Below are 13,137 nucleotides of genomic sequence, written 5' to 3'. Positions count from 1 at the left end.
AACGTGCCACACATTGCAAAACATCTACCGCCAACTGTATGCAACAGGTATGGTCGTAGCACGCAAACGGGTCCGTAATAGGCCCGTCACAGGAGTAGCGGGTGCAGTTGGTGTGTTAGCTGCTGCTGCCATGAACCCACACATGAGTACACGGGACATTGCGAGAGCCGGTGGACTGAGTCAAAGTAGTGTCATGCGCATAACCGCTTTCACTCGTTTCATGTGTCGCTACATGAGCAATTACATGGTGATGACTTTAATCATCGAGTGCAATTCTGTCAATGGGAATTAACAGAGAATGCGTTGCAGTTCTACCTGTTTACCGATGAAGCGGGTTTCACAAACCACGGGGCAGTGAATCTACGGAACATGCATTACTGGTCCGTGGACAATCCTCGCTGGCTCAGACAGGTAGAGCGACAGCGACCGTGGACTGTAAATGTATGGTGCGGAATCATTGGCGACCACCTCATTGGTCCTCACTTCATTGCAGGGGCCCAAACAGCTGCAACATACGTCGCGTTTCTACAGAATGATCTGCCAACGTTGCTCGAAAATGTCCCACTGGAAACGAGTCGACGTATGTGGTCTCAGCATGATGGTGCACCTGCACATTCCGCAATTAACACTAGGCTGACTCTTGACAGGATGTTCGACGGACGTTTCATAGGACGTGGAGGACGCATAAATTGGCCAGCCCGTTCTCCTGATCTAACACCTCTGGACTTCTTTCTGTGGGGTACGTTAAAGGAGAATGAGTACCGTGATGTGCCTACAACCCCAGAGGATATGAAACAACGGATTGTGGCAGCCTGCGGCGACATTACACCAGATGTACCGCGGCGTGTACGACATTCATTACGCCTCAGATTGCAATTGTGTGCAGCAAATGATGGCCACCACATCGAACATCTATCGGCCTGACATGTCGGGACACACTCTATTCCACTCCGTAATTGAAAACGGAAACCACGTGTGTACGTGTACCTCACCCCTCATGGTAATGTACATGTGCGTCAGTGAAAAAGACCAATAAAAAGGTGTTAGCATGTGGACGTAATGTGCTGTTCCAGTCTCTTCTGTACCTAAGGTCCATCACCGTCCCTTTGGATCCCTACGTAATTCGGTGCTCTCCGATACACACGATCGAACAGCGGAGGAGTGGTACTCAAGCGTCAACTTTAGGTTACAATATCTCCGGATGTAATTAACATTTTACAATGCAACAAACGGCACTGATTACGTATTTGTTTATATGTTCAGATGTGCTAACAAAACTAACGGGGTTCCATTCAAAAAAACGTAGGTTTGTGTCAAAAAACATACTTCCGTGCATTTTTATGGTCTGTATTAACCAATTACACTAGCCCCTCTCCTCACGTTCGGTCTGTGGAAACGATTCGTCAGTATTTGATGTGGTTTACGAAATATATCCAGCAGTAATGTTAGGTGACTCACCCTATATACAGGGTGTTTCAAAAATGACCGGTATATTTGAAACGGCAATAAAAACTAAACGAGCAGCGATAGAAATACACCGTTTGTTGCAATATGCTTGGGACAACAGTACATTTTCAGGCGGACAAACTTTCGAAATTACAGTAGTTACAATTTTCAACAACAGATGGCGCTGCAAGTGATGTGAAAGATATAGAAGACAACGCAGTCTGTGGGTGCGCCATTCTGTACGTCGTCTTTCTGCTGTAAGCGTGTGCTGTTCACAACGTGCAAGTGTGCTGTAGACAACATGGTTTATTCCTTAGAACAGAGGATTTTTCTGGTGTTGGAATTCCACCGCCTAGAACACAGTGTTGTTGCAACAAGACGAAGTTTTCAACGGAGGTTTAATGTAACCAAAGGACCGAAAAGCGATACAATAAAGGATCTGTTTGAAAAATTTCAACGGACTGGGAACGTGACGGATGAACGTGCTGGAAAGGTAGGGCGACCGCGTATGGCAACCACAGAGGGCAACACGCAGCTAGTGCAGCAGGTGATCCAACACCGACCTCGGGTTTCCGTTTCCTGTGTTGCAGCTGCGGTCCAAATGACGCCAACGTCCACGTATCGTCTCATGCGCCAGAGTTTACACCTCTATCCATACAAAATTCAAACGCGGCAACCCCTCAGCGCCGCTACCATTGCTGCACGAGAGACATTCGCTAACGATATAGTGCACAGGATTGAAGACGGCGATATGCATGTGGGCAGCATTTGATTTACTGACGAAGCTTATTTTTACCTGGACGGCTTCGTCAATAAACAGAACTGGCGCATATGGGAAACTGAAAAGTCCCATGTTGCAGTCCCATCATCCCTGCATCCTCAAAAAGTACTGGTCTGGGCCGCCATTTCTTCCAAAGGAATCATTGGCCCATTTTTCAGATCCGAAACGATTACTGCATCACGCTATCTGGACATTCTTCGTGAATTTGTGGCGGTACACTGCCTTAGACGACACTGCGAACACCTCGTGGTTTATGCAAGATGGTGCCCGGCCACATCGCACGGCCGACATCTTTAATTTCCTGAATGAATATTTCGATGATGGTGTGATTGCTTTGGGCTATCCGAAACATACAGGAGGCGGCGTGGATTGGCCTCCCTATTCGCCAGACATGAACCCCTGTGACTTCTTTCTGTGGGGACACGTGAAAGACCAGGTGTACCGCCAGAATCCAGAAACAATTGAACAGCTGAAGCAGTACATCTCATCTGCATGTGAAGCCATTCCGCCAGACACGTTGTCAAAGGTTTCGGGTAATTTCATTCAGAGACTACGCCATATTATTACTAGCATGGTGGACATTTGGAAAATATCGTACTATAGAGTTTCCCAGACCGCAGCGCCATCTGTTGTTGAAAATTGTAACTACTGTAATTTCGAAAGTTTATCTGCCTGAAAATGTACTGTTGTCCCAGGCATATTGCAACAAACGGTGTATTTCTATCGCTGCTCGTTTAGTTTTCATTTCCGTTTCAAATATACCGGTCATTTTTGAAACACCCTGTATATACAAACGGGCGCTCGCAATGGCTACATCAAGTGTCACAATGTTGCATAGAAAAATTCTAAATCGTTAGCAGCTAGTATTACTATTAATTAAGTCCATAAATATTTTTGTTATAGACAAATGCAGTAATTGCAATAAAGTTCTTAAAACCTAATGTGATTATGTGGGATATTAGGAAGACTATTTTAAATTATAAAACTGATTGTTTGGTTGCATAAAAATTATTATAGGCTGAGACCGAATGGGCACTGACAATTTATTCAAGATTCTTCGTAGATTTATTTTATGAGTTTCTCGTACTTTCTAACCTGTATTTTGGTATATCCAGATTTGCTTTATTTCTGGAATCAAAATGGCGAATTTATTCCCAGACTCCACGTTGTTCGTTATTGCCTTTGATGTTAACTCCGCAAACATATAGACACAGTAATCTCAACTTTGAAAAAAGAGGTGACAGTGATCCATAGGACACTCCTCGCACATTACACAAATATCTTCTTCTAGTTTTTAAAATGTAAGGTCTTCTGTCAACATTTCATTTGTAGGGTTCATGAATTCTGCTGTTACTAGCGACGCATATATAGATGTATACACTTAGTATAAGGTACGAGCCGGCCGAGGTGGTCTCGCGGTTAAGGCGCTCAGTCCGGAACCGCGCGACTGCTACGGTCGCAGGTTCGAATCCTGCCTCGGGCATGGATGTGTGTGATGTCCTTAGGTTAGTTAGGTTTAAGTAGTTCTAAGTTCTAGGGGACTGATGACCACAGAAGTTAAGTCCCATAGTGCTCAGAGCCATTTGCACCATTTGTAAGGTAGGTGTAAGGGTATAAGTGCAAATATTTTTACATGCGGTGCCTTAACATGTACACAAATCAGTCTGTTTATTGTTTCTTCTCTGTATCGAATAGTCATCCAAAAAAAAAAAATCACAAACTCTAGGGCCATGTGTTTTCTGCAGACTACGGCTGTCAGCATAGACTAACCGTTTTCCGTCAACGTGTCCACATTTCAACACATGATGTGCAGCCAGGAGAAAGTAAACATTAATGGCTTGATCTGCCACACATATTTGGAGGTACTAACCAACCTAAAAACATACAGCTTGTAATAGCTATAATTATAGCTTGTAATAGCTACCATTATTATTCTGTAAATCACGTAAATACTGATGTAATGTTGTTCCGTACACCGCACTCAGTCACCAGTAGAAATATCTAAGTAACTGCACTTATACCGGTTACACCCTTGTATATTTGTGAAGCACTGCTAGCACATGAAAATTTTGTCAAAAAATAAGCAACTTTTGTACTGCTTCCTGTTGAAAGCTGGCAACAGAGGGTTTTCTCTCTTGGTACAAAATGTAGCAGGCTTACTGAAAAAAGTTCGACATCAGTGAACTTGTATGCAAAGGTATTTCGACACTGGGAAAACTGACCGATCGTAAGTGCCAGTAGTTTCTTTCTCCTCAGATTACATTCTCTAGTGCCTCATACGAGGGTAATCCCAAAAGTAGGGTCTCCCATTTTTTATAAGTGCATAGACCTGTTTATTTCTACAATGGTTTACATCAGTTTACAGCTTGAACATTTAGCTATTTTAGACATATTAACCATTTCTGTCGATGCATTTTTGTGGACGCTGTGGCAGTTTTTGTACGTTCATGTCATACCAGATCGCCGCCATGCTGTTCAGAAAGTTATGAATCGCTTTCCGGCCAAATGTTCTTTTAACCTAGGGAACAAGTGATAGTCACTGGGCGCCAAGTCAGGACTGTAGGGTGGGTGGGTGATTATGATCCGCTGAAACTGTTGCAGGAGAGCAACGGTTTGCCGAGCGATGTTTGGGCGAGCTTTGTCATGGAGAATGTGTACGCCCTTGCTCAACATTTCTCTTCTCCGGTTCCGAATTGCCCGTTTGAGTTTTTTCGGAGGCTCACAGTACCTGCCAGCGTTAATTGTGGTCCCACCGATTCAGCTCCGACAACGAGGTGAAAGAAGAGGTTCATAGCTTTCTGAACAGCATGGCGGCGAGCTAGTATGACATGGGCATACAAAAACTATCACAGCGTCTAAAAACAAAATGCATCGACAGAAATGGTGATTATGTCGGTATATACTGATTGGAGCACTGAGCGACAAAGTGTAGAGACCTCAAAAGAAACTACCTCGAATAATAAGTTATTTTTAACTTACAAGTACTATCTTTCGCTGTCAGGCTGAGAAATTTTTCTGCTGAAACCAGTAGTGCATATGTATACTTAAATTTAGTGAGCCTTGACTTGTAGTGCTTACCATAAAATATGTGCGCGCCATCTCGTTGAACTTGATGAGTGCGTTGTATCCCGTTGCCTCGGGCTGGATGAATCGCAGCCACGGCATGGCGCTGAGTTTGCCTCCAGCCATGTCGAAGGCGCGCGAACGAGTTTCTACTAGGTTGAGCAGCGTCTGCAGGCGCTGGTCGCCACGGGGGAAGCGGTATCCTGCACAGTTCGACGGCCAAACCTCAGCCCACCTTGTACTCAGCCTTCATAGCAGTACTGTTTTCACGTTTTGTTTGTAGAGCTGAGGAGAACGTGTGCTCCTTTTATGTTCCTATGTAAAACGTCATTGGTAGAGTTAGGGAGTGTACTTTACCCGTTGAAGAACTAGCTGTACCCAGCCATACTTTGTGGTTGCTGAGTCTGCTTAAATGAAAACAAAAAAACGAGAAAGTATCGCCGCGAATATCCTCAATCCCGTTGGTAGTGACCACCTCCTCATGCTTCTCACCTCCATCTTCTCAACCTGTGGCCCTCCGCATGCCCCCCACCCATGTCCCCCGAAGTCCATCCATGACTACCGCTGCCCCGACTGAGATACCGACCGGGACTCCATTGCCTCACAGGTCGAAAGCCACCCCCTTACCTTTCACCATCCGGCTGACATCACCCATGCCTCTTCCTTCCTCCAGAAGACCATCACTCCCGCTGTGTAGGCTCACACTCCTACCAAATTCATCCACCCTCACCACCCTACACTTTCCCCATATGCCATCCTCCTTCTTCATGAGCCCCGGAGGCTCTACTGCTCTTTACTCCGCACCCGTGACTGGGATACACTCCTCCGCCACTGGCAATGACAACGACACACCATGAACCTCCTTAAAGCAAAGAAACACAGGACTGGCGCCAGACATGTACAAGCATCAACTCCACCCACCCTCTCAACTCCTGGACGTACTGGTCAGCCTTCCACTGCCTTACTGGTAGCCATCCCACTCCACATTACCCTCTTCTCCATGACAACTGCCCTCTCCATGACAATCTCAATATGACTAGTCATTTTGCTTCCCTCCTAACCGAGATCTTCTCCATTCCTGATGATCCTCATTTTCATTACTCACTCTTTCCCACCATCCTTGAATGCACTGATACCTCTGTCCCACTGCTCGCCCCCAGTTTCCAGCACTTGGATCAGTTACCCCTCTCAGACATAAACACACCCATCATTGCACATGGCATCACACTCATCCTCCACTCCAAACGCAACACTGCCCCTGGTCACTAGAGTGTCACATGCAGCCACCTCAAGGAATCCCCTCAACCGTTCCTGGCTACCCTTGATACTGTGTACAACGTCCTCCTCTCCACTGTCATCTACCCCAACCCGTGGAAGACTTCCCATGTCCTGCTGTTCTTTAAATGCAGTAAAGCCCCTCTGACACCTCTTTCTGTCATCCCATCTGCTCGCCTCCATGTTCAGTAAGATCTTCAAATCCATCCTCTCCCATTGTATTCATATCCAACGTAACCTGCACCACCACCTTACCCACTGTGGCTTCTGGCCCTCCTTGTCAGCTGACGACCAGCTCCTTAACCTTAACAGTCTTCTTTCCCTCCAACGTCCGTCACTCCGCTATCTTTGTTTCCCTCGACTCCAGAACGCCTGCGACCGTGTCTGGCATCCTGGGCTCCTCTTCAGACTCAAGACATATGCTCTCCCTACAAATTTCGTCTATCTCGTTGCTTCGTTCCTCTCCCATCGTCCCTCCTATGTCACTATCCACAATTCCAACTCCCATACTTTCTATTCCACTGCTGATGTGCCCCAAGGCTCCATCCCTTCCCCTCTCTTCTATCTCCTGTAGACTGCTGATATACCCAACTGCCCCCAACCCCTCCCCCACCTATTTATCTCCTCCAATTTGATGATGACACCACCTTTCTGGCTCTTTATCCTACCCTTCAACAATCCCATTGTACCCTCCAAACCCATCTTGACCAGTTCAACACTTGGTGCAACCAGTATTCCTTTGTATCAACCCCTCCAAGACCCGGGTAATCATCATAGGCCACACCACTCGCTCCTTCTGTGTCCATCATCTCTACCTAACCATTTATGGTTGTCCTATTCACTACACTCTCACCCTAAAACACCTAGGCCTCACTCTTGACCGCCACTTCACCTGGACTCTCCATCTCCTTATGATACAACACACAGCTCACAATGGACTCTGCCTCCTGAAACTCCTGTCCAGCTGGACATAGGGACTGCATCCTTCCACCATCCTTCACACCTCCAAATCCTGTACCCACCACATCTTTTACCGGCTGGAGTGGCCGAGCGGTTCTAGGCGCTACAGTCTGGAATCGCGCGACCGCTATGGTCGCAGGTTCGAATCCTGCCTTGGGCATGGATGTGTGTGATGTCCTTAGGTTAGTTAGGTTTAAGTAGTTCTAAGTTTTAGGGGACTGATGACCTCAGAAGTTAAGTCCCATAGTGCTCAGAGCCATTTGAACCAAGCCACATCCTTTGTTATGCCAGTTATGCTTGGATTTCGCCGTTCCCAGATTCTATAAGGCTCTCCACCTCGCCTTCTACATCCACCTTCCGACCCCATGTGCATCCTCTACGACATCATCCCCTTCCCCCACCTTCTTCTTTTCCTTGAACACATCTGCACCCTGTGTATCATCTGCTGACTCGATACCCCCCACCCCCTGGTGTCCCCCTTCCTCTCAAGCCCCAGCCTGTTGCCATGCCTTTACCATTGTGTCCCACCCTCTCCATCTGCACATCCTCCACCTCTGTTGCGGGTTGATATTTGTAATTATAGACACTCTGGAAATATTGATTATCCTTGAATTAATGTTTTATATTCCATGATGTACGTTCCTTGGAGAGAAATATAATTAATGTTGTATTGGAATCAAGGTGTTGTGTGTCCGTAATATTTTGGTGTCGAAACCCGGGAAGAAATTGCGATTTCATGCGTGATTTCAACAATTAACGGCTTACTTCACGCTGTAGGAAACAAGAGACGACGTCGGACCGCATCACAAGCTAAGTTCATTCCAATACAATATGATCGCATGAACTCGTTGCTTCAAACAATTTTTGCGGCTTTGTATTGCAAGTCTGAAACTTGCACTCAGAGTAGCTAGTTTTGTTAAAAGGTTTTCCTTCACTTACGTTTGCGCATACGCTGCTTGTTAAACGTTTAAGCTATTCACAAGCGCACTCCTAAACAATCTTACAACAGCCGTCTTTAGTAAGACATAATGCAGGACGAATCAGAGATACAGTTAGCAAACTTCAAAAGAAAGCGAACTAGGGAGAGGACTAATGCTACGCGGTTTCTGCGGCTGTTGATGCTCTTACCATAGAAAGCCCATTTGATGATTTTGAACATTACAGGGAACGTCTTCAAGAAACTCTAGAGAAGCTCGTTTCATTAGATGACGCTATTCATAATATATAGACAAAGTCAACGCGCTATAAAGAAGGCTACAAAAGCAACTGATTACAAGTTTTCAGCCACAACGTCGCAGATTAATATCACGTCACCACCAGTGCTCACACAACCAGCTGTGTTCCACTCTGTCAAGCTACCAGCAATTAAGCTTGAGTCATTTTGTGGAGATGTCGAAATGTGGTCCCGCTTCTGGGAACAATTTGAATCGACCATTGATAAAGACCCATTCCTTTCTACAGCAAAGAAACATGTTTTGCTACGAGGGTATCTGTCAGGCGAACCGAAGTTGGCCAGCCGGAGTGGCCGTGCGGTTCTAGGCGCTACAGTCTGGAGCCAAGCGACCGCTATGGTTGCAGGTTCGAATCCTGCCTCGGGCATGGATGTGTGTGATGTCCTTAGGTTAGTTAGGTTTAATTAGTTCTAAGTTCTAGGCGACTGATGACCTCGGAAGTTAAGTCGCATAGTACTCAGAGCCATTTTTGAACCGAAGTTGCTAGTAGATGGAATACTTATAACGGCTAACACGTACGCAGAAACAAAGAAAATTTTATTGAATAGATACGGAGATAGCAATCGCATTATACAGGCGCACCTCGATTATTTGGATGCGCTAAAGCCTGCACAGTCAGCGACACCTGAAACGCTGAACAGTACATTCCTGGAATGTAACCGTCGTATTCAAGCACTGCGTGCCTTAGGAGAAGACGTAGTGGCATACGGTAAAATTCTCACTCAGAAAATTCTGCGTGCATTTCCCGCTGAAATGTGCCAGAAATGGGTCATTCATGCTAGAAGAACCGAAGTAGCGGAAGGAGATGTACTGAAACTACTTAACTTTTTGGAAGAAGAAGTTCGTGGTGCTCTCACTGCACAAAAGATTCGTACAGAATATCAGTCATCTCCTAGCTTCAGGCCCACTGCAGCAGCGCTTCACATAAATTCAATGCAAGCGAAAAATCCCCGTAAGCCTAAACGAGAACATCGCCATTATCTCATGCAGTGAAACATCTTGTAGTTACATCGGTAGAACGTAACGTAGGAAATCAGCATACATTGAACCATTTAGATTGCCATCGATAAAGTGGGGGCCAATTATCCTTCCTCCCATAATGCCGCACCATACATCAACCCGCCAAGGTTGCTGATGATCCACTCGTCGCAGCCATCGTGGATTTTCCGTCGCCCAGTTGTGCATATTATGCCGGTTTACGTTACCGCTGTTGGTCAATGACGCTTCGTTGCTAAATAGAACGCGTGCAAATATCTGTCGTCGTCCGCAATTTCTCTTGTGCCCAGTGGCAGAACTGTACACGACGTTCAAAGTCGGCGCCATGCAAGTCCTGGTGCATAGAAATATGGTACGGGAGCAATCGATGTTGATGTAGCATTCTCAACACCAACGTTTTTGAGATTCCCGATTCTCGCGCAACTTGTCTGCTACTGATGTGCGGATTAGCCGCGACAGCAGCTAAAACACCTACTTGTGCATTATCATTTGTTGCAGGTCGTGGTTGACGTTCCACATGTGGCTGAACACTTCCTGTTTCCTTAAATAACGTAACTATCCGGCGAACGGTCCGGACACTTGGATTATGTCGTCCAGGATACCGAGCACCATACATAGCACACGCCCGTTGGGCGTTTTTATGACAATAACCACACATCAACACGATATCGACCTTTTCCGCAATTGGTAAACGGTCCATTTTAACACTGGTAATGTATCACGAAGCAAATACCGTCCGCACTGGCGGAATGTTACGTGATACCACGTACTTATACGTTTGTGACTATTACAGCACTATCTATCACAAAGCGAAAAAAGTGGTCCAACTAAATCATTCATATTTCTTTACGTATTACACGAATATGTAATAAAAATGGGGGTTCCTATTTTTAAAAAAACGCAGTTGATATCCGTTTGACCTATGGTAGCACCATCTAGCGGGCCAACCATAGCGCTATCCTGTTTCCCCCTTCAAGCTAGACGAGTTCGTTCTTTGTAGTTTTTCGTTTGATGCATATTTCGTGAGATATTTGGCCCAGTAACTATCAATGGACCACCCTGTATATATAGAAACAAGCCTGTATTAGAATGCAGTTTTGTGTGAAAATTTCAGATCAATCAGTCAAGAACTTTTGGTGATTCGTGATTTTGAACAAATAGAATATTTTTTTTAAACTGCAATTTAATACAGCACTGAAGATGTTTCTCGCATCCTAGCGTCCAAAGCCTCCTGTGTTCTCAATATTCCCTCTCAAAATTCCTCTGGCAAATAGCTCTTCTGACTCCCTCTTCACATGATGTTTTCAGGCATCCTAATCTCCTTCTCTAAGTCGAAATCCCTTCCATCATCTTCTTAGGCCTTCTGTCCTCACCAAAGCAGTATACGTGGCTAAAGCTTTTCAAGATATTTACTTTGATTATATTCATTACTTTGCTGCTCTGGTTAATCCTCTTATCAATGCCTTCGTTTTTAATTTTATATCGTATAGCGGCTGGGGTGGATGAAATTAAGTCGGAACTCATCAAATACAGTGGAATGTCAGGTCTTAAATGGCTACACAGGATAATTGAAATGGCCTGGGAGTTGGGACAGGTTCCATCAGACTGGACAAAAGCAGTAATCACACCAATCTTTAAACATGGAAACAGAAAAGATTGTAACAACTACAGAGGTATCTCTTTAATCAGCGTTATGGGTAAAATCTTCTCAGGTATTGTTGAAAGAAAAGTGCGAGTATTAGTTGAGGACCAATTGGATGAAAATCAGTGTGGGTTTAGGCCACTTAGAGGTTGTCAGGACCAGATCTTTAGCTTACGGCAAATAATGGAGAAGTGTTATGAGTGGAACAGGAAATTGTATCTATGCTTTATAGATCTAGAAAAGGCATATGACCGGGTTCCTAGGAGGAAGTTATTGTCTGTTCTACAAGATTATGGAATAGGAGGCAAACTTTTGCAAGCAATTAAAGGTCTTTACATGAATAGTCAGGCAGCAGTTAGAGTTGACGGTAAATTGAGTTCATGGTTCAGAGTAGTTTCAGGGGTAAGACAAAGCTGGAACCTGTCTCCACTGTTGTTCATATTATTTATGGATCGTATGTTGAAAACAATAGACTGGCTGGGTGAGATTAAGATATGTGAACACAAAATAAGCAGTCTTGCATATGCGGATGACTTAGTTGTGATGGCAGATTCGATTGAAAGTTTGCAAAGTAATATTTCAGAGCTATATCAGAAATGTAAGGACCGTGGTATGAAGATTAGCATCTCCAAAACGAAAGTAATGTCAGTGGGAAAGAAATATAAACGGATTGAGTGCCAAATAGGAGGAACAAAGTTCGAACAGGTGGACGGTTTCAAGTACTTAGGATGCATTTTCTCACAGAATGGCAACATAGTGAAAGAACTGCAAGCGAGGTGTAGCAAAGCTAATGCAGTGAGCGCTCAGCTACGATCTACTCTTTTCTGCAAGAAGGAAGTCAGTACCAAGACTAAGTTATCTGTGCACCGTTCAATCTTTCGACCAACTTTGTTGTATGGGAGCGAAAGCTGGGTGGATTCAGGTTACCTTATCAACAAGGTTGAGGTTACGGATATGAAAGTAGCTAGGATGATTGCAGGTACTAGTAGATGGGATCAATGGCAGAAGGGTGTCCACAATGAGGAAATCAAAGAAAAACTGGGAATGAACTCTATAGATGTAGCAGTCAGGGCGAACAGGCTTAGATGGTGGGGTCATGTTACATGCAGGGGAGAAGCAAGGTTACCCAAGAGACTCATGGATTCAGCAGTAGAGGGTAGGAGGAGTCGGGGCAGACCGAGGAGAAGGTACCTGGATTCGGTTAAGAATGATTTTGAAGTAATAGGTTTAACATCAGAAGAGGCACCAATGTTAGCACTGAATAGGGGATCATGGAGGAACTGTATAAGGGGAGCTATGCCCCAGACTGAACGCTGAAAGGCATAATCAGTCTTAAATGATGATGATGATGATGATCGTAGTGTCAACCTACAGCAATATCTCCGAAATCCCATCTCCATTCACCAGAAGTTCCTCCTAATTCTACCAGTTATTTTCCTTGTTTCTACTCCACCCATTGCTATTCTTTCTACAACAGTTTTAAATATCCTAATCTTCGTTTCTGATCTAATACGTATGGTTCTCGAGACGGAGATAATTTTTTTTTATATATAATGTCAGAGCGGCAGTTTGAGCAAAATGAATGTACATGATTAGCTCATGCCTATGTGGAGAATTTAAAATAAGTCTAAACAAATATCAGCAAGCGTGAGCCTCCGCCGAACACCACCAGAAGTATAGACTAATTCTGAGTGCGGATCCCTTATGTAGACGGTAGGTGGAAAACTGCAGATTGGCTAGTC

General features: G+C 44.8%; 1 protein-coding gene across 1 annotated transcript in view; it reads right to left on the bottom strand.

Annotated features, from left to right (window-relative positions):
- LOC126481999 (methyl farnesoate epoxidase-like) overlaps positions 1 to 13,137 on the bottom strand; it is a 90,885-nt gene that overhangs the window by 53,650 nt on the left and 24,098 nt on the right. Inside the window, exon 4 of the mRNA XM_050105965.1 lies at positions 5,306 to 5,493. Within this exon, the coding sequence (XP_049961922.1) occupies positions 5,306 to 5,493 (188 nt within the window). The remainder of the gene's footprint in view (positions 1 to 5,305; positions 5,494 to 13,137) is intronic.

This window comes from Schistocerca serialis, chromosome 5, assembly GCF_023864345.2.
Source record: "Schistocerca serialis cubense isolate TAMUIC-IGC-003099 chromosome 5, iqSchSeri2.2, whole genome shotgun sequence".
Lineage (NCBI taxonomy): Eukaryota > Metazoa > Arthropoda > Insecta > Orthoptera > Acrididae > Schistocerca > Schistocerca serialis.
The sequence above is the reverse complement of the archived record's forward strand: the minus strand, read 5'-3'. Positions and strand labels throughout refer to the sequence as shown.